Source organism: Perognathus longimembris, chromosome 9 (genome assembly GCF_023159225.1).
Source record: "Perognathus longimembris pacificus isolate PPM17 chromosome 9, ASM2315922v1, whole genome shotgun sequence".
Taxonomy (NCBI): Eukaryota; Metazoa; Chordata; class Mammalia; order Rodentia; family Heteromyidae; genus Perognathus; species Perognathus longimembris.
This window is the reverse complement of record NC_063169.1, coordinates 8,742,340-8,767,106: the sequence shown is the minus strand read 5'-3', so window position 1 is coordinate 8,767,106 and position 24,767 is coordinate 8,742,340. Positions and strand designations below refer to the sequence as shown.

Here is a 24,767-nt window from a genome sequence, read left to right as displayed (position 1 = left end):
GATTACCTAAATTTTCAATTTAAAATAATTAAATACTATATAATGTGTAAAATTTGAATTGCTAGGAAACCAGCAACATGCACGCACTGCAGAAACTTCTAACATATTAGAAAGAGAAGTTAACACGGACATCATTGCCTTCTAATTTTCCTTATCTAGTTTGCCCAGTGTGATCTTGGATTCCTCCTTATCATAAACCCGATTTTCTGAGCTGATCACTGGTGGCTCTGCCTGTAATCCTAGCTACTCAGGAGGCTAAGACCTGAGGATCACAGTTAGAAGCCATCCCTGGCCCGCAATGCCGGGAGTTTCTTATCTCCAGTTGAGCACCCAAAGCCTGGAAGTAGAACTATGGATATGCTGTGGAGGTAGTGTATCAGCCTTGAGTGAAAAAAACTAAGAAGTGTACCAAGGTCCTGAGTTCAAGTCCCCTAAAACAAATCAAAACAAACCCAAAACACCTTATTTTTTTCCTCAACACAAAGAAATGTTGAGTGCTCGAGGGGCCCAGTACGTCAGTTGCCCTAATCTGATCATTGCACGTCGCGTACATGCCTTGAGATGTCTCACTGTATCCCATAAACATGTACAAATATTTCCCATCAGTTGAAAATTACAAACATAAAACAGAAGCTAAAATTGAGGATTGAAATATTGAATTTTTTTTTTTTTTGGCACCAGTTCTGGGGCTTGAACTCAGGGCCTAGATGCTGTCATTGAGCATTTTAGCTCAAGGCTAGTGCTCTACCACTTGGTCTACAGCTCCACTTCGGCTGTTTTTTTTTTTTTTTGCGGGTTAACTGGAGATAGGAGTCATGGACTTTCCTGCCTGGCCCGGCTTTGAACTGCAGTCCTCAGATTTTAGCCTCTGGAGTAGTTAGGATTACAGGCGTGAGCCACTGGCTCTCATCAAAGATACTGATTTTTAAACTATGAAGCTACTGGTATTTCAGTCTGAATCGCATCGATTTTATAATGACTCTTTAGCTTATACACTGTTTGTCTGGTAGCATTGGAAAAGGCTTTGAAGCTGGTTCAAGAGTTTGTGTTTATGATAAAATACATGCAAAACAAATGTGACTTCACTTGAGACCCTGCTAACTTTCCTGCAGAGTTAAGCTCGCCTACTGTTTTTCAGGTGGTATCCAGGGGACAGTTGGTGGCCGTTGGCAAACAAAACTCAACAACCTTCTCTCTAACACCAGAACATTCTTGGGCTCCAAAGGCCTGTATCATAGTATATTATGTTGAAGATGACGGGGAAATTATCAATGATGTTTTGAAAATTCCTGTCCAGCTTGTTTTTAAAAATAAGGTAATATTTAAGGACACTGAGACTTAAAAGAAGACTTTATTTTATTGACGTCTGAGCAATGTATTTCTTCACAAAACTACCATAAACTATATTACTTAAGAAATTTGTATCAGCCCCCTGTAGCACTATGGTTAAACCACTAAATATTTAGTTATTATTTATGCATTTTTATGTGTATATTTATGGGGACTCTCAAGACTTTATTTAAAAAATATTTTTAGTTCTAAGACTGGGACTCGAATCCAGTACCTGACCCTTTGCTTGTTGCCTGGTGCTCTACCAATTGAGCCACATCTCCAACCCTATTACATTAATTTGTTTTTTTTGATCATGGGCTTGAACCCAGGGCTTGGGTGCTGTCCCTGAGCTCTTTCACTCAAGGTTAGTGCTCTACCACTTTGAGCCACAGCTCTACTTCCAGTTTTCTGGGGGTTAATTGGAGATAAGAGCCTCACAGAATTTCCTGCCTGAGCTGGATTTGAACTGAGATCTGAGGATTTCAGGCATGAGCCATCAGTGCCTACCTTAAATTAATTTTTTTATTAGCTTTACAGTGTTTGTTCAAAGGGGATTTAACTCAACATATCAATTTATGAGTATAATTCATATTGGTTGATGCTATGAATCTCTTTCTGTTTTGTATCTTAATTATAATATAATTGTTGCCCTGGTACTGGGGCTTGAACTCAGGGCCATCGCGTTCTCACTTGGCTTTTTTGCTCAGGGCTAGTGCTCTACCATTTGAGCTACACCTCTACTTCTGCTCTGTATTTTTTGGTGGTTGGTTGGAGATAAGACTCTCATGGGCTTTTCTGCCTAGACTGGCTTTGAACCTCAATCTTCAGCTCTCAGCCTCCCGAATGGCTAGGATTACCGGTGTGAGCCACTGATACCTGGTTGGTTTTTACGATTTTACCTTAAACTCATGCAGCCGTTTCAGGGTTTTGCACGGTCACTTTTGCACTGGCCCGGTATTCGCTGTGGCCACACAAACTGTGCGGCACTGATAATGGCGTGAGAGTGAAATGGAGGAGGTGGGGGGGATGTTTGTGGGAGAGAGCTGGCCTTTGGTGTGTCCATTTCAGCTAGAAAACACCAGAGACTTTCACTACATTGGATGCTTCGTGCGTGATATTCAGGGTGGAGTTCGTTGTAAAGCTGGGAACAATGTATATGATCATTGGCACAGAAGAAGCAGAGAGTATTAGCGGACCTTTCAAGCAATATTTATTTTATTTATATTGTAAAGGTGATGTACAAAGGGGTTATAATTACATGAGTCAGTTGAAGAGTATGTTTCTTTTTGGACAGTGTCACCCCTTTCTTTGTTCTCTCAAGAATTTTTTTTTTAAATAAATGAGATAAGGAATTAATTTTGGTGGATGCTGGGGTCCCACACTTGTAATCCTAGCTACTCAAGAAGCTGAGATCTGAGGATGGAGGTTCAAAGCCAGCCTAGGCAGAAAAGTCTATGAGTCTCTTATCTCTGATTAACCACCCAAAGGCTAGAAGTAGATCTGTGGCTCAAGGGGTAGAGAGCCAGCCTTGAGTGGAAAAGTGAAGTAAGAGTGGGTGGCTTTGGGTTCAAGTCTCAGTACCAGCACACACACAAAGTTGAACTAAGCCCCGTTTTTTTCTTTCCTTAGATCAAATTATTTTGGAGTAAGGCGAATGCTGAGCCATCTGAGAAAGTCTCCCTCAGAGTCTCCGTGACTCAGCCTGACTCTGTAGTGGGGATTTTAGCTGTGGACAAAAGCGTGAATCTGATGAATGCCTCAAATGATATTACCATGGAAAACGTAAGCTGACATTTTTTTAATGTTATGAAAATACATGTTAAAGGAGAAAAGCAATACCCTGGTACTTTCACTTTCAACACTGCAGTGATTTATATGTATGACTCTTTTGCATATATAAGCGAATTCGCAGAGAAGCTCAGTTAGGGAGACGCTTCTGAGTCTTCTCAGTCTTAAATGAAAAATGCCACTTAAAATTAGGAAGGAAGAATGTGTTCTGGAGGTCTATAATTTAACATGGAGAGTGCAGTTAGTAATAATGTATTGAATACTCAAAAAAGGGCTGAAAGATAGCTGCGCACCAGTGGCTCGGGCCTGAAATCCTAGCTACTCAGGAGGTTGAGATCTGAGGATTGTGGTTCAAAGCCCATGAGTCTCTTTATCTTCCGGCTCTAGTTCAAGATGGCCTCCACGTTTCCTGCAGTCTTCTCTGTCCACACATCCAGCTTTCCAGCAGCGTTGTTTATTTCTCAGGGTTGCCTTGGGAGCGGAGTCAGGAGCCCATGATAACAGATGCCCCCTCCCCCCCCACCCCACCCCCCCCCCCCGGCGTCTTGTTAAGTTTCTGTGCGGTGCCCAGAGCACCTTGGATGATCAAGGATAATTCAGGGTCACTAGGCCTTCCAGAAATCTCTTATAGGCAGAGCCTTCCCCTCCACAGGACATAGGCAACCTTGGCCGTGCCTTTTACTGAGGGATGGAGAAGATGAAGGCTTCTTACGTAATGGCTGCTGTTGCTTTACAACTTCCATCTGCTTGTGCCCGAGGGGGAACAGAAGCTGACCATGTATCCAGAGTTGGTGCTGAGGCATGGAAACTGGAAACTTCTCTCCCTTGTATTGGCTCCATTGCTTGTATGGGCTGGCTTACTTTGCCAGCTTTACAGGCATTACAATATTTTTGGGTCTGCTCCTGTTATTCATTCTCTCTCTCTCTCTCTCTCTCTCTCTCTCTCTCTCTCTCTCTCTCTCTCTCTCTCGCTCTCTTGCTCTCTCACTCTTCGTGCTGGTCCTGGGGCTTGAACTCTGGGCCTGGGCACTGTCCCCGAGCTTTCGTGCTCAAAGCTAATGCTCTAGCATTGAGACGGCTCTACTTCTGGATTTTTCTAGTTAATTGGTGACTTAGGGCCTCAAGGACATTCCTGCCCAGGCTAGCTTTGAGCTGTGATCCTCAGATCTCAGCTTCCTGAGTAGCTAGGATTACAGGTGTGAGCCACCAGCACTCAACTCTTCCAATATTTTCTTTTATTGTCTCTTCTATCATCATGTTTATGTACTTTGGATATTGTTAGCATAGCAGAAACAGTGGTTGGAGGTATCTAATTGTATGCTAGAAAGGCCCCTTCCAGCGTATACACAGCTCCTTTCCTCATTATATTACTTTATTTTTTATTTTTTTTTTGTGCCAGTACCACTTGCTGAATTAGATCTGGAGCTCTACCACTTGAATGATGCCTCCAGTCTGGCTTTTTGCTGGTTAACTGGAGTAAGGGTTTCAAGGATTTGTCTGCCTGGGCTGGCTTCCGGCCTTGATCCTCAGCTCTCAGCCTCCTGAGTAAGCAAGGGCAATAGGTATGAGCCATTAGCACCTAGCATCTACCATGGTTTTAAATCCTGGCTTTGTCTCAGTTTATCTGGCTAATTATAAAGCAAAAGGGAGAAGTATCAACCATTGCCTATGACATTGTGACTGCTTAGTTGATTTAGTCCAAGAACACACATAAACTATAAAGTTTGCCATCTCATCATTTTCAATCTATAATTCAATCACATGAATTACCTCACAATGGTATGACCACCACCACTATTTTCAGAACTCTTTCATTACCCCAAATAAAGATGCTGTCACCATTAAACAGTAGTTCCCATCTCCCCTGACATGAGGAAAGGCAGAATAGATTGCTAAGTATCCTCTCATTCTGTGTGTTTTACTCTCTTTGTAGGTTGTCCATGAGTTGGAGCTTTATAACACTGGATATTATTTAGGCATGTTCATGAATTCTTTTGCTGTCTTTCAGGTAGGTTTACTTTGCTAGATAATTGGAAAGGTATTAACTGTCTTTTACTGTTATAATTGCTTTCAGAATTAATGGCCATTGGGGAACTGAAATGAGAGCAAGTCAGTTTTCAAAAGCAAGTGGAACACTTCACCATTGTGGAGATGAAAAGAATTGCCACTGAATATTTTATTTCCTTTACATTACTTTCTTTGACCTTGAAATGGCTGTTGATATGCATGGGTATGGGAAGGGGATAGAAGTGAACAGAGGGAAGGAAGGAGGGGAGAGACAGACAGATGCACAGAGAGACACAGAGAGACAGAAGGAACATGAACAAGTCTAGACTGAGATTTGTGTGATTACAGAATGTTTGAACTTTGATTCTTGCTTTTAAATAAAATTTTATTGTCTTTAAACTTTGACTTGAAAAATACAATTTTTTTCCAGGAATGTGGTCTCTGGGTATTGACAGATGCAAATCTTGCGAAAGATTATATTGATGGTGTTTGTAAGTAAAATTGGCAAATATGCTTGTAAACTATTTGTGGTTTACAATGTATGATTAATACTACCTATAAGTATGGATATAGTTCCCTCCCCTCCCTTTCCTCCTTCTGTTTCTTTTCTTCTTTTTTGTTCCATTGTTGGGGTTGGGCTTGAACTTGAGGCCTGGGGCTTTCCAACTGAGTTCTTTTGCTCAAGGCTAGTGCTCTACCACTTGACAACGCCATTTCTGGTTATCTGGTGGCTAATTGGAAGTAAGAGTCTTTAGGGAATTTTTCTACCCAGCTGGCTTTGAACTGTGACCCTCAGATCTCTGCCTCCTGAGTAGCTAGGATTGCAAGTGTAAGCCACCAGTGCTTGACTCTTTCCTTTTTTTTTTTTGAGCTGTGGTCTCGCTATGCATCCTAGGCTGGGCTTGAACTCACTATGTAGCAGGCTACGTAGTGATCCATCCGGATGTGCAGCCCCAGCTTTGTTTTATTTTGTATTTGTTACAAGTGCTGGGCATTGAACTGAGGACCCAGTGCAGGCTAGGCAAGCACTGAACCATTGAGCTATGGATACTTTCTTTCTTTTTTCCAGTTCCGGGGCTTGGACTCAGGGCCTGAGCCCTGTCCCTGGCTTCTTTTTGTTCAAGGCTAGCACTCTACCTCTTGAGTCACAGCACTTCTGGCTTTTTCTGTTTATGTGGTGCTGAGGAATCGAACCCCGGGCTTCATGCATGAGAGGCAAGCACTCTACCACTAAGCCACATTCCCAGCCCCTGGATACTTTCTTGTAGCACATGAATATTATACCCTAAACTGTTTGGAATTGAATATATACGGAAGCACATCTGGGCCACCCATCTACATCTTTGAAATCAAGGCTTTTCATTTGTTTCCTGTAACTCTTTGAGGTGGTTGTATTTTTGGACATATGGGAAGATCTTGTGGTTCCAATCTGTATGGAAAGCTATGCTATTAGCTTGGAATTAGTTGGAAGGAACAACATATTTTTGAAATATGTATGTTCATTAGCTTTTAGATGTTCACTTAGAAAACAACCCATATGCTATAAAGTAGGCTCTCCCTCTCTCTTTCTCTCTCTCTCATGCACACACACACCACACACACACACACACACACATACACACACACACCCCATCAATTTTAGTTTTTCCTGGAGAGTCCTCTGGGTTCTTCTTTAGTTCCATGAATTGCAAAGCATAGCCATCCACATCCACGCTGTCTTTTCCCCTGGTAAGATGATAGGAATGTTGCCACGAGTCTTCAGAACTCTCACTGTTTCTCACTGGATTTCCTATTTCTGTGAGGTGTCCTGCACACACAACCCAGGACCTCTGTGAGTGGCGCTAGCTCACACCACCACAGCACCCCTGAGCCTCTGCCCCGAAGCTGAGAAGACAGTTGTGTAGTCGCCGAGATTTGTGAGGTTATCGCGATTTATTATCTTAAAATGTGGTACATGTGACTTTCCTCAGGTAATTCCCTAGGTACCACAGCCTTCTAAGTCTTTATCTTTGTTCTCTGTCTCATTTTTTTTTTTAATTTTAATTTTTTTTGCCAGTCCTGGGCCTTGGCTGCAGGGCCTGAGCACTGTCCCTGGCTTCTTTTTGCTCAAGGCTAGCACTCTACCACTTGAGCCACAGTGCCACTTCTGGTCGTTTTCTATATATGTGGTTCTGGGGAATTGAACCCAGGGCTTCATGTATGCGAGGCAAGAACTCTTGCCACTAGGCCATATCCCCAGCCCTCCGTCTCAATTTTTGTCCATCTTTGTTCATCTCTACCTGTTAAGTTCTGCCAGTACTTACTATTTTATTTTATTTAATTTATTTATTTTTGTATTGGTACTGGGGTTTGAACTCCGGATCTGGGAGGTGTCCTTTCGATTTTTCATTCAAGGATAGTGTTACAGCTTTTTGGTAGTTAATTAGAGATAAGAGACGCATGGCTTGCAACCTCGATTCTCAGATCTCAGCCTCCTAAGTAGCTAGGAGTTTAGGCATGAGCCACTGGCACCTGATTTCAATCCTATTTTAGTGCTTCCTGGGCTCCAAATTGGAGGATTCAACCAACTTTAGGTTGGAAATATAAAAAAAAATCATTTCTGTGCTAAACATTGGTGCTCATTTTGTCTTGTTATTATACTGTGTGTGTGTTCTTGTATGTATGTGTGCGTACATGCCGGTTCTAGGGCTTGACTCTGGGTCTGGGTGCTGTCCCTTAGCTTTTTGCTCAAGGCTGGCACTCGACCACTTGAGCCACAGCTCCTCTTCCAGGTTTTTGGTGCTTAATTACAGGTAAGAAACTTACAACTTTTCTTCCTGGGCACGTGCCAGCAGCACCCCGTTGTATTGAACCTTCTAGTTATTTATTCATTCACTTATTTATTTGGTGGTACTAGAGTTTGAACTCATGACTTTGCCCTTGCTGATCAGGTGCTTTACCACCTTAGTCCTGCCTCCAGCCCCTGTTCTGCAGGATTGCAGCTATTTCTGTGGCATTTCCATTGGATTAGGGATTGTAAGTAATCTAGAGAGGATCTGATGTGGGTGGAGGTTATCTGTATCATTTTCTGTAAGTGGTTTGTGCATCAAGAGGGTTTGGTATACACTGGGTTCCTGGGACCAGTCCCCATGAAGACCAAGGGCAGTTTACTTACTTTGGCGGCTCTACTTTGTGTGTGTGTGTGTGTGTGTGTGTGCGCGCGCGCGCATACACTTGCACTAGTATGGAGGCTTGAACTCAGGACCTGTGTTTTCCCTTGGCTTTTGGGCTCAAGGCTGATTCTCTACCACTTGAGCCACAGCTCCACTTCCAATTTTGCTTATTTTGTATCCTTTACTTTTTCTCAGCGCCCTCTTCTGCTTTTCTACTCTACTGTGAGGTCTGGTTCTCCTGTGAAGTTGAAAGTTGGACAAGACAAATTCTCGAGTCCCGCTGGGCCGTGGTAGGACTCGTTTGCTCCCAGGACCGTTTTCCTAATCGTTGTTTGTGTTGCTGTTTAGATGACAAGGCTGAGTATGCAGAGAGGTTTGTGGATGAAAGTGACGCCTACCTGGTGGATTTGCAGGACTTTTCCTCCATCAGCAATCCTCGTGTCAGAAAGCATTTTCCAGAGACTTGGATTTGGCTGGATACCAAAATGGGGTAAAACTTTATAAAGTTCTTTGGTCCTGTGTATTTTTTACGTGTGTGTGTGTGTGTGTGTGTGTGTGTGTGTGTATCTGTGTGTGTGTTTATGCCAATCCTAGGACTTGAACTCAGGGCCCAAGCACTATCCTTGACATTTTTGCTCAAGACTGGTGTTCTACCACTTGAGCCACAGCTCCACTTCTGCCTTTTGATGTGTTTAATTGGAGGTAAGAGTCTCATGGACTTTCCTGCATAGGCTAGCTTTGAACCAGATATCACTCAGCCTATTAAGTAGCTTGAGCTACTGGCACTGGCACTCAGCTAAGATAGAGCTTTAAAAAGAAAAGAAAAGAAAAGACGGTTTTAGCTTCCTTGAAATCTCAATCCCACCCCTTCCTCTCCCACCCAGTCCAGGGGTTTGAACTCGAGGCCTGGGCACGGTTCCTTAGCCACACCTCCACTTCTTGCCTTCTGCTAGTTCTTAAGAGAATTTTGGGTATTTTTTCGACCCAGGCTAGATTTGAACAGTGATCCTCAGATCTCATCCTCTTGGGTAGCTAGGATTAGGAAGTGAGCTACTGGCTCCCGGCTCCTGGCTTTTTTTTTTTTTTTTGCCAGTCCTGGGCCTTGGACTCAGGGCCTGAGCACTGTCCCTGGCTTCTTCCCGCTCAAGGCTAGCACTCTGCCACTTGAGCCATAGCGCCGCTTCTGGCCGTTTTCTGTATATGTGGTGCTGGGGAATCGAACCTAGGGCCTCATGTATCCGAGGCAGGCACTCTTGCCACTAGGCTATATCCCCAGCCCCGCGGCTCCTGGCTTTTGCTGGAAGAAAATTGCTGCTATGGAGTGGAGCAATTGTGATTTCCTAGACTGGGGTGTGGGTGCCCCCCGATTCTCACACATCCCCACGAGCCATGGGGGGCGGGGCTACGGTGGCGCTTCGTGATTCTTAGTGATTCATACGTTACTGGATAATTGAGCAGGTAAGTCATGAAACCCTCACTGTATCTTACAGTCAGCCACTTAGCAATGCGTGAAATGAGATAAACCAAATGCAAAAGCTCCCCAAACCTAGCACAGACAGACATGCAGAAAAAACAGTTTTTTTTTACAGATAAGAGAATAAAATTGCAGTTTGAAATGTGTTCATTCTTTATACTAGGACTCTACCACTTGAGCCACAGCTCCATTTCTGGCTCTTGTTAAAAATTACAATTATTTTGGTAGCTGCCTGGGCTGGCTTCAAACCACAATCCTCAGATCTCAGTCTCCTGAGTAGCTAGGTTTACAGACGTTTATTTTTGTGCCAGTTACCAGGCCCTGAACTCAGGAGCCTCGGTGCCTTGCTTTTTCACTTAGTTTGCTTGCTTGGCTGGTGCTCTTCCATTTGATCAAAACCTCTAGCTCTGTTTTTTTTTTTTTTCTGGTTATTGTAGAGAGAGTCTCTCAGACTTTCCAGCCTGGGCTGGCTTTGAACTTCTATTCTTCAGATCGCAGCTTCCTGAATCACTAGGCTTACAGACACAAGCCATTCATGTCTGGCTGCTAAATGGTTTGAAATTCAGATATGTGATATAAAAAATTAAAAAAATTTTCCCAAATAGTTTTTGATTCTGTTGATTGACTTTGGAATATGAGTTCTTGGCTTTGTAATTGTGGTACTTATCTTGACTTCAGCTCCAGGATTTTCCAGGAATTTGAAGTTACCGTACCAGACTCTATCACTTCGTGGGTAGCCACTGCCTTCGTGATCTCTGAAGACTTAGGTCTTGGACTCACAACAACTCCAGTGGAGGTATGGGAGCATCATGGAATTATGTTTCAGCTGCTCAGCAGGTGTGTGTGTGTGTGTGTGTGTGTGTGTGTGTGTGTGTGTGTGTGTCCTGGGGCTTGAACTCAGGATCTGGGTGCTGTCTCTGAGCTTTTTCTCGCAAGGCTAGTGCTCTACCAGTTAGAGCTACAGCTCTACTTCCTGTTTTCTGGTGCCTGGGCTGGCTTTGAACTATAATCCTTGGATTTCAGTCTCTTGAGTAGCTAGGATTACAGGCATGAGCCACCAACACTTGGCATTGAGCAGATTAAAAAAATAGCTTATACTATTTAATCATAGTTTAGAGACTCTTTGCCTTTACTTTTTTTTTTTTTTTTGCCAGTCCTGGGGCTTGGACTCAGGGCCTGAGCACTGTCCCTGGCTTCTTTTTGCTCAAGGCTAGCACTCTGCCACTGGAGCCACAGCGCCACTTCTGGCCGTTTCTGTATATGTGGTGCTGGGGAATGGAACCCAAGGCTTCATGTATACGAGGCAAGCACTCGTGCCACTAGGCCATATCCCCAGCCCTTGCCTTTACTTTTAACCTTTTAAATTTTAGAATGAGATTTGCAATAAGCTGCTAAGTGGATTAGGTCCATACTAATATATGGATAGGAAGCAGAGTGCTGGTGGCTTCTAGCTGCTCCGGAGGCTGAGGTCTGAGCATCATGGTTTGAAGCCCGCCCAGGGAGGAAAGTCTGTGAGATTCTTATCTCCAATGAACCACCAAAAAGCCAGAAGTGGGGCTGAGGCTTCCGTGGTAGAGTGCTAACCCTGAGCACAAAAAGGCTCAGGGACAGTGCTCAGGAACTCAGGACAAGATTTGGATAGGAAAATTTCTTTTTAAAAATTTTATTTTATTGTAAATGTGATGTATAAAGGGATTGCAGTTACATAAGTAAGGTCATGAGTACATTTCTTTTTGAACAGTGTTACCTCCCTCCCTCCCTTTCTGCCACAGTGCTACTTCTGGCCATTTACTATATATGTGGTGCTGAGGAATCGAACCCAGGGCTTCATGTATACGAGGCAAGCACTCTTGCCACTAGGCCATATTCCCAGCCCCCATGTTTAATCTTTTGAAGAATCTTCATACTGATTTCCAGAGTGGTTAAACAAGTTTACATTCCCACCAATAGTGTAGCAGTGTTCCCTTTCGGCCGTGTCCCTGTTAGCATCTGTCATTTATTAGTTTTCTTGATAATGGCCATTCTAGCTGGGGTGAGGTGGAATCTCAGTGTTGTTTTGATTTGCATTTATTTTAGGGCCAGAGATGCTGAACATTTCTTCATGTGTTTATTGGCCATTCTTATTGCTTCCTCAAAGAAGTCTCTCTTTAAGTCGTTAGCCCACTTATTAGTGGGATCGTTGTTTCTTTGAGGATTTATTTTGGTGGGGCTTAATTTTTTAAAAATTTAAATTAAAAATTATCTTTAGTTGTACCCAAGGATTTCAATTCAGCGTCATTTTATGAGCACAATGCATCTTAATGGATGTCACCTTTTCCATCGCTCTCCTCTACTTCTCCTTACCCGCCCATCGCCTCCAGTTACCTGGTTCCATTTTCACACGTGAACATCAAATATTAAGAGTACATTCACTACCCTTCCCCTCTCCATTTGCCTACCCCATCTCCTGACAGTACATGTTTCAGCTTTCTGGTATTCATTTTGTTAAACTGTAAGTTAGTTGTTCAAAGGAGTTACACCACTAGACTCTTCCCTATGTGTATACTTCATTCCATGTGTGCGTGTACATAGGCATATAGCCCTGAATATGTTTGCATATGTATTTATAATTTATATCTAAGTTCCACATATGAAAGAAACGTGCACCCTTTGTCACTTTGAGCCTGATTTACTTACTTCACTTAACGTAAGTTTTTCTAGGTCCATCCATTTCCCTGCAAGTGACATAATGCTGTTCTTCTGCTCAGCTTGTTTTAAACGGATACTTTATCTGCATGAATGTCTTCAAGTAACATCCCAGAGTGATGAGGAACATGAGACAATCCTTCCTTCCTTCCTTCCTTCCTTCCTTCCTCCCTCTCTTCCTTCCTTCCTTCCTTCCTTCCTTCCTTCCTTCCTTCCTTCCTTCCTTCCTTCCTTCCTTCCTTCCTTCCTTCCTTCCTTCCTCCCTCCCTTCCTTCCTCCCTTCCTCTCTCTCTCTCTCTCTCTCTCTCTCTCTTTCCTTTTCTCTTTCTCTTTCTCTCTCTTTCTTGTTGGTCATGGGGCTTGAACTCAGGGCCTAGGTTCTGTCCCTGAGTTTTTTTGCTTAAGACTAGTGCTCTATTGCTTTGAACCATAGCTCTACTTCTGGATTTTTGGTGGTTAGTTGGAGATCAGAGTCTCACAGACTTTCCTGCCGGAGCTGATGTGGAACCATGGTCCTCAGATCTCAGCCTGTGGAATAGCAGAATGACAGGCATGAGCCACGAGTACCTGGCTGAGAGAATTCTTCGTTATTTGTGACAATACTGAGTATTGCAGACCTTTCTCTACTAAGGCCAGTGGTAGGTACCCTCCAGTCAGTTCTTGTGACAGATAACATGTCCAATCTGCAAATCTTCACATAAACCTCTAGAGGGCAGTACTGCTACCAGGGAGATCATTGACCTACACTAACCCAGGCTCAGCTTCAGAGATGGTAGGAGGGTTCTGCCTCCCCTGCAGGTCTTGGCCAACAGTTTCAGAGTTGGATCACCCAAGAGGAGGCACATGTGTATGTGTGTATGCGTATGTGTGCGAGAGGAGGCACATGTGTATGTGTGTATGCGTATGTGTGCGCGTCCATATAAAAGGCTCAAGAGTGAGTGGTTCCTGAGCCTGGTTCCTGGTTGACACTGGTGTGTTGATTATTATGGCAAACAACAAGCCAAGTTGACTATTATGTGAAACAACAAATCAGGTCAATTTGCATTATTCATTTGGGGTAAAGTGTTATTTTTTTTTCTCTGTAGATTGGCGAGTAGATCTCCCTAAATGGAGTTATAAGCTTCATGGGCTTTTAATTGTATTTAATGGGAGACATTTTTATTTGCATAAACATCTATTTATTGTGTTCCTTCCAGCTACAAGCCTTCCAACCATTTTTCATTTCTTTGAATCTTCCCTACTCTGTCATCAGAGGTGAAGAATTTGCTTTGGAAGTAACCATATTCAATTATTTGAAAGAGGCCACTCAGGTACTGTGTTCAATGTTTTTTTTTGTTGTTGTTTGTTTCTTTCCTTTTTGCCCGCCTGCCTATCTGTTGGTTTCCTTCCTCCCTCCCTCCCTCCCTCCTTTCCGTCTTCCTTCTCTCTTTCTTCTCTCTCTTTCTCTTTCTTTCTTGAGTGTAGGGGATCATTTTCAGTACCTTATTCTTCCTAGGCAAGCACTCTACCGCTTGAGCCACAACCTAGTTCTTGTGCTTTCAGTTTGTTTTTCGGGTAGGGTTTTGTGCTTTTGCCCAGGCAATGATACTGGAACCTCAGTCTTCTGAGTAGCTGGGATTACAAGTGTCTACCACCATGCCTGGTATTTTAGTTTTGATTTTTTTGAGGGAGGGGGAGAGGTAGTACTGGGGCTTGATCTCAGGGTCTTGTGCTCTTGCCTAGCTTTTTTTTTTTTTTTTAAATAATGGCTAGCACTCTATTAATTGAGCCATAGCTCCACTTGTGACTTTTTAGTGGTTAATTGAAAATAAAAGTCTCATGGACTTTTCTTTCTGGGTTGGCTTCAAATCATGGTCCTCATATCTCAGCCTCCTGAGTAGCTAGTATTATAGGCATGAGCGCCTAGCCTTCAGCTTTAATTTTTAAATTCTAGTTGACACGGATGGGCACTGGTGGTCATGCCTGTAGTACTAGCTACTCTGGAAGCTGCGCTCTGAAGATCACAGTCTGAAGCCCACCCAGCCAGGAAAGTCCCTGTGACTGTGGCTCATGTGGTAGAGCATTGGCCTTGAGTGAAAAGGCTCGGGGACAGCCCCCAGCCCCTGAATTCAAGCCCAAGAAACACACACACACACACACACACACATTTTGAGGGTCAGAAAATAATTGGAGACACTATACTTGCAACCTTGGCATAAGTTATAATAGTTTAAAAACATGATATATTTGAGCCTTATTTTTCTTGAAATAATTTTTTTCAAAGACTCTCTATGGATATAATATTTCGTACTTTTTCTAACATGACCAGAGTCTTGTAAAATGACCTAGACTGAAGAAATATAAAATAGCTTTTCTGTGTACACAGTCTTACCATTCAGTCAGTACATAATGAGAGAGTTTGATGTTAGCAAAAAGACTAGAAATGTTCTCAGGACAGAACAATCAGTTTACTGGATAAGACTACAATGTGGCCCTGGATTCAAATGCTGACTCTTGGCTGGGCTGGGAGTCATTCTAAAAGTAGTGTTTGCCTGGCTTGATGGGAGCCCTGGGTTCCACATCCAGCACCATAAAAAAAGACTTCTGTAGTGGGGCGTGGCGGCACACACTTGTAACACCATCACTTGGGAGTCCAAAGCAGGTAGGAAACCAGTTCCAGGCCAGCCTGGGCTATGGAGAAAAACCTTGTTAAAATACATTTTCCATAGGTATCTCGAGGTTGGAGTGAGTTTTTGTTTGTTTGTTTTTGTTTTTTTTGCCAGTCCTGGGGCTTGAACTCAGGGCCTGAGCACTGTCCCTGGCTTCTTTTTGCTCAAGGCTAGCACTCTGCCACTTGAGCCACAGTGCCACGTCTGGCCATTTTCTATATATGAGGTGCTGAGGAATCAAACCCAGGGCTTCATGTATACGAGGTGAGCACTTTACCTCTAGGCCTTAGTCTCAGCCCCCGGAGTGAGTTTTTGAAGTAAACGTTTCTTCTTGATACCCTTTCTTCCTCTTTTTGCTTCCTCTTTTTTTGGCCAGTCCTGGGCCTTGGACTCAGGGCCTGAGCACTGTCCCTGGCTTCTTTTTGCTCAAGGCTAGCACTCTGCCACTTGAGCCATAGCGCCACTTCTGGCCATTTTCTTTTTTTTTTTTTACCAGTCCTGGGCCTTGGACTCAGGGCCTGAGCACTGTCCCTGGCTTCTTCCCGCTCAAGGCTAGCACTCTGCCACTTGAGCCATGGCGCCGCTTCTGGCCGTTTTCTGTATATGTGGTGCTGGGGAATCGAACCTAGGGCCTCGTGTATCCGAGGCAGGCACTCTTGCCACTAGGCTATATCCCCAGCCCTTTTTGCTTCCTCTTTGCCTGGTCTTGAATCTTACAGATTCAACAAACAATACTGAAGAGCATTTTATGATATAGAAATCCTTGATGTTTTTTCAGGTGGAGGTGATCGTTGAGAATAGCGATCGGTTCGACGTTCTGATGACTTCCAATGAAATCAATGCCACGGGGCACCAGCAGATGGCGCTGGTCCCCAGCGAGGATGGGGTAACGCTGCTCTTTCCGGTCAGGCCCACGCAGCTGGGGGAAACCCCCATCACAGTGAAAGCCGTTTCACCCACGGCCTCTGACGCCATCACCCAGAAGATTCTAGTAAAGGTCAATATATGGAGTCTTAAATTGTGTGTGTGCGTGTGTGTGCTGGTACTAGGGCTTGCACTCAGGGCCGGGGCCCTGTCCTGAGCTTTTCCCCTCAAGGCTGGTGCTCTACTGCCTGAGCCAGGCCCCTAGAGGCCCCCTACGGAGTTTTTCTCATCCCATCTTCATCTTCTCCTTTGTTACGTCCATTGCCGTTCCAGGAATGTTTCCTCTACTTCCAGTAGAAAGCAAACGTGAAACAGATTTGTAGTCAGAAGGAAGAAATTGTAGATATTGATGTAGCTGTACACCCACTCGAGTCACATCAGGCCAAGTATTTGTTGTCCTATCTGTATACAGTTCTCGTAAATAGATAAGCAGAGACCTTGCTAACTGTGTTCCCGTTTATCCACAGGCTGAAGGGATAGAGAAATCATATTCACAAGCCGTCTTGTTAGACTTGACTGATAGCAAGCAGCAAACTACTCTGAAAACCTTGAGCTTCTCGTTTCCTCCTGACACAGTCAGTGGCAGTGAGAGAGCTCAGGTCACCACCGTGGGTAAGGACGGCGTGGGGCAAGGGTATTTGTACCTGATAATATGCATCTTTCATCTATTACAAGAGCAGCGCCTGATTCAGATTCAATGAGCTCATCACATAATCTCCCATTTGAGTACTCCTGCATTCCCCGTCCTCTTCCTCCTCCTCCTCCTCCTCCTCCTCCTCCTCCTCCTCCTCCTCCTCCTCCTCCTCCTCCTCCTCCTCCTCCTCCTCCTCCTCTCCCCCTCCTCCCCCCACCTCCTTCTGGTGGTACTTTGGTCAAAACTGAGGGCTTTGTAGTTGCTTAACTTGCTTGGTTGGTTGGTGCTCCACCACTTGAACCATGCCTTCAGCCCTGCTTTTTGTGGGTTATTTTGGAAACAAGAGTCTATGGGCTGTCCAGATTTCAGCCTCCTAAGTAGTGTGATCCAAGGATGTACATTTTGTCTATTATTTTGACTATTATTTTGTCCACGTAAATTGATGCAAGTTTCTGTAAGTGTCCAGTTGCTTTAGGGATAGATGCTTCTCGATTAAAGGAAGATTCTGCCACCAGCAGAAAATAGCCTTTTGTCCCATATGCATATTTACTGAGTAAATGGAATATTTTGTGTTTTTAGGAGATATTCTTGGCCCTTCCGTCCATGGTCTGGCTTCCTTGATTCAGATGCCATATGGTTGTGGTGAACAGAACATGATAAATTTTGCTCCAAATATTTACATTTTGGATTATCTGACTAAAAAGAAACTCCTGACAGATAACATAAAGGAGAAAGCCCTTTCATTTATGAGGCAAGGTAAGCATTTTCAAAGTATTTTCTTAAAGTTTATTTTTGTTTTCAGTAGCGTGTTCTTGAAATACATTTTTTTTTTTGGTTGGTCGTGGGGCTTGAACTCAGGGCCCGAACACTGTCCCTGAGCCTTAATGCTCTACCACTTGAGCCACAGCTCCACGTCTAGTTTTCTGGTGGTTAATGGATGCTAAGAGTCTCATGGACTTTTCTGCCCTGACTGGCTTTGAAGCGTGATCCTCAGATCTCAGCCTCCTGAGTAGCTAGGATGACGGGGTGAGCCACCAGCGCCTGGCTCTTGAGATCATGTATCAGCATGGGTGGGGTTTTGTCTCTGTATGTGGTGGCTGTACTGGACGTTGTAGAGGAGCCATTAGGATGCTTGTTGGTTTCTGAAGATGTCGGCAGTCATGTTGAAGAGCTGGGAGCCGGCGCGTTCACCGCACACGGCTGGCGTATCTCCTGTGCTTGGTTGTTTTGGTGCTGAGGACATAGAGGAAGTCAGACAGAGCCCTTCCTCTCGGAGGATTCGCTGCCAGGGCAGTCCGTGGTGGGCAGAGCTTCTCCGTGTTCACATGGCCAGCAAGCAGCTATGACAGAAACATTTGCCTGGGGAGAACCTGCAGGTGCCTTAGAAAGTGCCAGATGGGCCAGGGGCCAGTGGCTCATGCTTGTAATTCCAGCTCCTCAGGCAGCTTGAGAGCTGAGGATCTTGGTTTGAAGTCAGCCTGGGTAGCTAAGCCTATGAGACTCTCATCTCCAGTTAACCAACAAAAAGCCAGAGTGGAGCAGTGGCTCCCGTGGTCCAGTGCTAGAGTGGTAGAGCGCTGGCCTTGAGCAAACAAGCTAAGGGACAGTGCTCAGGCCCTGAGTTTAATCCCTACTATTGGCATGACGAAGGAGAAAAAAGAGGAAGGGGAAAGGAAGAGGAAGAGGAAGAGAAGACGGAGGAGGGGAAGGAGATGGAGGAGGAGGAGGAGGAGAAGGAGGCGGCCACAGAGTTTAGGTTTATTCTGACTCTGAGTGGCGGAAACCCAGCCTCGGCCTCTCTCTGAGAGCTGACGTAAGCTGAGGGCTCTAAGATTTTTATGTCTAAAATCGATTTCAATGCTCACAACCAGTACTTGTATCATGCTGTTTTCACAGAGGATGAAGCGGAGGCATTTAACAGGTAGCTGCCTTGCCCAGGGTCGATCCTGGACCCAGTGTTTGTCTCTTAGAGCCACACGGGAGGCTGGGTCAATGGTAATAATGGGCGGGTGGGGTTTCTGGACGATCCCAGAGTCAAGGCAGAATGGCAGTCTCCATTTTGTATTTATCTCTCAGGGGACCTCCAGCAAGATCCCCTGTACAGCTGAGGTTTTTCTGTTTTCATGATTTATAGTTTTATTTTTGTGCTGGGTCTAGCCCTTGAACTCAGGGCCTGGCTGCCTTACCGTAGTGTTTTCATTCGAGGTTGGTGCTGTACCACTTCAGCCACAGCTCCATTCCTGTGTGCTTGCTTGGAAATTGGAGATAAGAGTCTCAAAGACTTTCTTACTCGGGCTGGCTATGAACTGGGGTCCTCAGGTCCCAGCCTCCTAGGTAGCGAGGATTAGTGTATGGCTGCAATTTATACTTCTGAATATAGTAAGTACATATACTCACGTGTGTACCAAAAACTCATAAGAATTTGAAGGGTTTATACAAAATGGTTATATACTATACTTTTTCAGTATACTCTAAGAAAAGTATAGTTTAAGGCTTTGCATTTCCCAAGGGATTTTTTTTTCTTTTCTGTACTAGGATTTGAACTTGGGGCCTTGCACTTACTAGGCAGGTACTATTTTTGTTTTATCTTAATGTAATGGATGGTTGTACCTAGCTACTCAGGAGGCTGAGATCTGAGGATCAAGTGTGAAGCCAGGCCAAGAACACAGACCCATGCACGAGACTTTTACCTCTAATTAATCAGCAAAAAGCTGGAAATGGAGGTGAGGCTCAAGTGGTAGAGCACCAGCCACTAAAGACCTTGAATTCAAGCACCAGTACACACACACACACACACACACACACACACACACAGATTACATGATCTCACATGTTGAATCAACTCATATTTCCAAATAATGAGCAGCAGTTTCCTGGTCCAGTCATCTTTTCATTATGAAATCAGTATCTCATTTCATAGATCCTTTACTCTTTTGCCAATATAGTTGCCAAAGCCCTTTAAATGCAGTGTAGTTATTTTTGTTTTTTTAAGAAATTAAAGTAGCTTTGGTGTGAGTCATGATGATATTATATAAATGCTATTTGCAAACAGCACATTGTTTTCCTTAAATCATGCTTGGCTAAGGAGTCCTATAACCTAACATTATTATTATTTTGGTCAAAACAACAGCTATGTCATTAAATAAAGTATGTTTTTTCCTGTCAAAAGGGAAGTAGACCTATGAATGAAATTACTTCTGATAAGGACTAGAAATCCCAAAACCAGGGGTAGAAGAATGAAACCACTTCCTTTCCTTAGATATTGCCGTCACAGTGCCTGCAGCTGTTTTCAGGAGGAGCGATGCAGATTCCATCTAGTTGAGCACTTGCTAGGTTTTCCTCTAGTGAAATAAGAACAAAGCAGGCTTTAGAACCTCTCATGCTGAGCTACAACAACACCTCAGCTTTTTGGTCACCACAAATTCAATTAGAGGCAACAGCAAAGAAGCAAAAGACAAGAAAAGCTAGGAGGCCCTCACTTCCCCAGGCCTTGTCACAGGTGTTTGGAAGTTCATTGTGACATTTTCTTTTTTCGTTTTTTTTGTTTTTTTTGTTTTTGCCAGTCCTGGGCCTTGGACTCAGGGCCTGAGCACTGTCCCTGGCTTCTTTTTGCTCAAGGCTAGCACTGTGCCACTTGAGCCACAGCACCACTTCTGGCCATTTTCTGTATATGTGGTGCTGGGGAATCGAACCCAGGGCTTCATGTATATGAGGCAAGCACTCTTGCCCACTAGGCCATATCCCCAGCCCTCATCGTGACGTTTTCTTCAGTGCTGGTACTGGGTCTTGAACTCAGGGCCTCATAGTCTCGCTTGGCTTTTTCCACTCAGGTCTGGTGCTCTACCACCTGAGCCACATCTCCCCTTCCAGCTTTTCACTGGTGATGTGGAGATAAGAGTCTCACGGACTTCGCTGCCTGGGATGGTATTGAACAGTGATCCTTAGATCTCAGCCTCCTGAGATAGATAAGCATTTTTCAAAAGTCAGATTTGCTTTATACAGTCACGGAGAGCTGATTGACTACTCTTATTTACAGTGATTTTAATACAAGCCAAACTGTTTAGTTTTTTTTTTTTTCAGTTTTGGAATTGAACCCAGGACCTCATACGTGCTCAACCACTGAGCCACTTCCCAGCCAGAGTGTTTTATGTATTTCTGTAGACAGCACCTTTCATCTTTAACATTATAGATTCTGAGATTTTTATAATCCCAGTTGGACCAAAGAAAATTTACTATTCCAGAAGAGTATGTCCAACCCTTTACAAAATGGGTCATTATTCTCACAACCTCTTAGATTCATAATTTCAGAACTTTTGACTTCCTTACCTATTTGGAGAAAAAGTCTTCCACTTAGGTAGTGAAACTGGATTGCTTTCCAGATATGAAACAACTGCTTTTTACTTGACATAATTCTGCGTGTACTAAAGCAGATACTTGAGCCTTAACCCTCTCTTCAATTTACCTTCTGGTCATAATGACCATCTCCAAATACTTTTTAATTTGAAAAACTGAAAAATTGGTATGGTAGGCACACCAGTTGAAGTTTTGGTTTGCCTATATTGATTATGAACAAAAAATGTAGGAGACATTGTCTCAGATTATTTAGCATTTCCTGCTTCTCTATTGATGGTCTAAGAATAAAAGTACGTTCTTTTCTTTCCTTTTTCTTCCCGTTCCCGCTCCCTCTCCCCCGCCTCTTCTGGGGCTTGAACTCAGGGCCTTGGCATGCTCCTTTAAGCTTTTTTTTACTGACACTCTTCCACTTGAGTCACATCTTCACTTGTAGCTTTTTGCTGGTTCATTTGAGCTAAGAGGCCTATGGACTTTTCTGCCGGGGTTGGCTCTCAGCCTCTTGAATTAGGATTATAGGTGTGAGCCTCCAGCCCAAAGTACTTTACTTTCTGGTTTAGCGTAAAGCTTCAATTATAATGTTATATGTAATATCTTTCTTAAGCAGCAGATAACTTTAGATGCAAGGGCACTGGACTGTGTGAATAGCAGAGAGCTAAATCAAATGGCATCTTTAGTTTGTCTTTTTTTTTTTTTTGTGCTAGTCCTCAGGCTTGGACTCAGGGCTTTTGTGCTCAACACTAGCGTTTTCCCACCTGAACCACAGCTTCACTTCCAGCTTTTTTGGTGGTTCATTGGAGATAAGAGTCTCATAGACTTTCCTGCCAGAGCTGGCTTTGACCTGAGATTCTCAGACCTCAGCTCCGAGTAGCTGGGATTACATGTGTGAGCCACTGGTGCCTGGCTTTTGCTTGTTTTTGAGTAGCTGGAGATATCATTTATGTAATTACAACCTACTGAATTTAATTTTGGGATATTAACAGCTCTTATTCGCTTATTTTGCTTGAAATTCCTTGGCATTTAAAATTTCCTACAGTATTTAACATAGAAAGTACTCAATATAAACACATTTTAAACAACCAATGACCGGGAGCCAGTGGCTCATGCTTGTAATCCTTGCTATCAAGGAGGCTGAGATCTGAGGATCATGGTTTGAAACCAATCCAGGCAGGAAAGTCTATGAGAAACTTATCTCCAATTAGCCATTAAAAACTCCCCAGAAACTGGAGCCAGATGGGTTCTGGTGGCTCACAATCTGTAATCCTAGCTACTCAGGAGGCTGAGATCGGAGGATGGAGGTTTGCAGCCAGTCCAGGCAGTAAAGTCCACGAGGCTCCTATCTCCAATGAATTCCCCCCAAAACTGGAAGTGGAGCTGGGCTTAAAGTAGTAGAGCTCTAACCTTGAGCCAGAAAGTCCAAGGTCAGTGCCCAGGCCCTGAGTTTAAGACCCAATACTGGCACAAAAATAAGAATTAAAAAAAGAAAGCAACATCCTGTCTTGGGTGCTACTGGGTGCGAGTGGTGGGGAGGGGGTGTGAACAGAAAAGGTGAAGAGGGAAAATACGGTTCACAGACTTTAGGTACATTTGCAAAACCCAACAAGCCCACGGGCATGGACTTGGGGAGGACTTGGGGAGGGGAGGGAGGGAATGCGTGGGGTCAGGGCCCCATTGTGCACACAGATGGACATGGCAGACGGAAACCTCGAACAAGTAACTGCAAAGAAAATTCAGTATTAGATGAGGAGGAGAGTTTTCTTCTTTCCCTTTCTTTGCCCAAATCCCTAGTTTGATGTCATTCTTGGCCACCTCTCCTTCACGGCAGGTTGACCTTGTCAATGTTCCTATCTTCAGGTTACCAAAGAGAACTTCTCTTCCAGAGGGACGACGGGTCTTTCAGCGCCTTTGGGAATGACGACCCTTCTGGGAGCACTTGGTAATTGCTTCTGCCATTGAATAAACACATCTGGGCCATAGGAAGGGCCTGCACTCAGTCACAGTGACTGTGACTTGATAGACCTGTCTCTCCGTGCAGACCTGGCAGCTGCTTTTCCCAGTCTGCTGTTGAAAAACGTCATCCTTTTAAAATAGGATTTAAAAAAAAATATCAACAAATCAAATGCCTTTTATTTTGAAAGGACAAATCAGCCTTCCTATTTCTTATGGGAAAAGCCGCAATAAGTAATACTTTATCATGACGGGACAGCTGGTAAGGTAAATTTGTTAGGATGATATTATGCTTTCCACAATCTAACATTTAACTGCAAGCGTGTTGTTCATATGAACAGAGTCTGAGCACTGTCCCTGAGCTCTTTTTTTTTCTTTTTTTTTTTTTTGCTCAAGGCTGGTGCTCTACCACTTGAGGCACAGTTCCACTTCCAACTTTTTGGTAGTTAGTCGGAGATAAGAGCCTCCTTCTTTTCCTACTCAGGCAGTGCTTTCCAAGCCCAGTCTGCAGATCTCAGCCTCCTGTAACTTCGTGCCTGAGCTCCCATCTCTTGGAGATTGAGGCGATGGCCATTGCATGCAGACGCCACCTCTGAGTGACATGCGGCCTCACTAACTTCTTTATTGCCCAGGCCCGGCCTTACCTGTGATGATCTCTGCTCTCGGTGATCCCCAGATCTTTGCCCCCCCACCCCCAAGAAACTAAGATGACAGGCGAGAGCCCCTGCACCACGTGTAGATAGTTTCAAAATGGGCACCATGGTGGAATTAGCGAATGGGCAGTCAGAGCTTCCTCCTGCGTGGAATCTGCACGCGGCTGGTCGTGGACACCGGCTCTCTCCCCGTGCAAGGCGTGCAGCTTCACATTTCAGAACCAGATGGAGGGCAGGAGGCGTGGCTCCTTGGTGCAGTGCTAGCCAACGAGTGAAAGCGGCAGATAGGCAGTTCGAATACCCCTGTTGGACAGAAAAAAAAAAAAAAGAGATCAGAATCAATGTGAACAACCGTGTTCGTCATTATCTGTAAACACTTAGGGTAACAAAGGCATGGAGACAAGACCCTTTGGCTCGTAGTTTGGGAGGTTCCGTCCCTGGTGGGGTTGGCCCTGTGGCTTGGGGCCTGCGAGGAGTTCACACAGGGTGGTGCGAGCCAGGATGAGCACCCAGGCCCCTGGGGGACCCTCGTGGGCCGGTGGATTGCAGCTCTCGGGGTATCAGTCAGTGTGGATGAGGCGGGCTGTGGTCACCAGCCACGTCCGCAGCCCAGTGCGGGTGTGCCATGCTGCCTTCTCATGGGGTGAGTGGGAATTCTGAAGTCTGCGTGCCCCGGGGGTGGGGGTGGGGACCCCACTGCACGACCTCATCCTAGCTACACCTTGGAAGGGACGGCCAGGGCGCGCAGTGCTGGCTCCTGGATGCTCCGGGATGGACGCGAGGCCCCGCCGCCGGGGCTCCGGGGCTGCGGGGAGGCGGAGGATGCGCTCGGCTCCTGGTGGATCACGAGGACTCAGGCGTGGCCCCCCCCCCCCATGTCCCAGGCTGTCCGCCTTCGTCCTGAGGTGCTTCCTGGAGGCCGAGGCCTACATCGACGTGGACGAGAGCGTGCTGCACCGCGCCTTCGCCTGGCTCCGCGCGCACCGGCGCGCCGGCGGGGCCTTCTGGGAGCCCGGGCGCGTGATCCACCCCGAGCTGCAGGCCGCGGGCGGCGGCTCCCAGCCCGCCACGCTCACCGCCTACGTCCTCACCGCCCTGCTGGCCTACCGCAGGTTCCAGGTGCCCGGCCCGCCCTCCCCCCTCCTTCCCTTCCTCCTCCTTCCTCCTTCCTCC

General features: G+C 44.9%; 1 protein-coding gene across 1 annotated transcript in view; it reads left to right on the top strand.

Annotated features, from left to right (window-relative positions):
- Window positions 1-24,767, top strand: part of LOC125357512 (CD109 antigen-like) — a 71,510-nt gene that overhangs the window by 45,905 nt on the left and 838 nt on the right. The window contains exons 14-25 of the mRNA XM_048354491.1: window positions 1,139-1,315; window positions 2,962-3,114; window positions 5,054-5,128; window positions 5,558-5,618; window positions 8,628-8,769; window positions 10,432-10,549; window positions 13,635-13,748; window positions 15,865-16,083; window positions 16,478-16,622; window positions 17,224-17,400; window positions 22,849-22,930; window positions 24,479-24,706. Of these exons, the coding sequence (XP_048210448.1) occupies window positions 1,139-1,315; window positions 2,962-3,114; window positions 5,054-5,128; window positions 5,558-5,618; window positions 8,628-8,769; window positions 10,432-10,549; window positions 13,635-13,748; window positions 15,865-16,083; window positions 16,478-16,622; window positions 17,224-17,400; window positions 22,849-22,930; window positions 24,479-24,706 (1,691 nt within the window). The remainder of the gene's footprint in view (window positions 1-1,138; window positions 1,316-2,961; window positions 3,115-5,053; window positions 5,129-5,557; window positions 5,619-8,627; window positions 8,770-10,431; window positions 10,550-13,634; window positions 13,749-15,864; window positions 16,084-16,477; window positions 16,623-17,223; window positions 17,401-22,848; window positions 22,931-24,478; window positions 24,707-24,767) is intronic.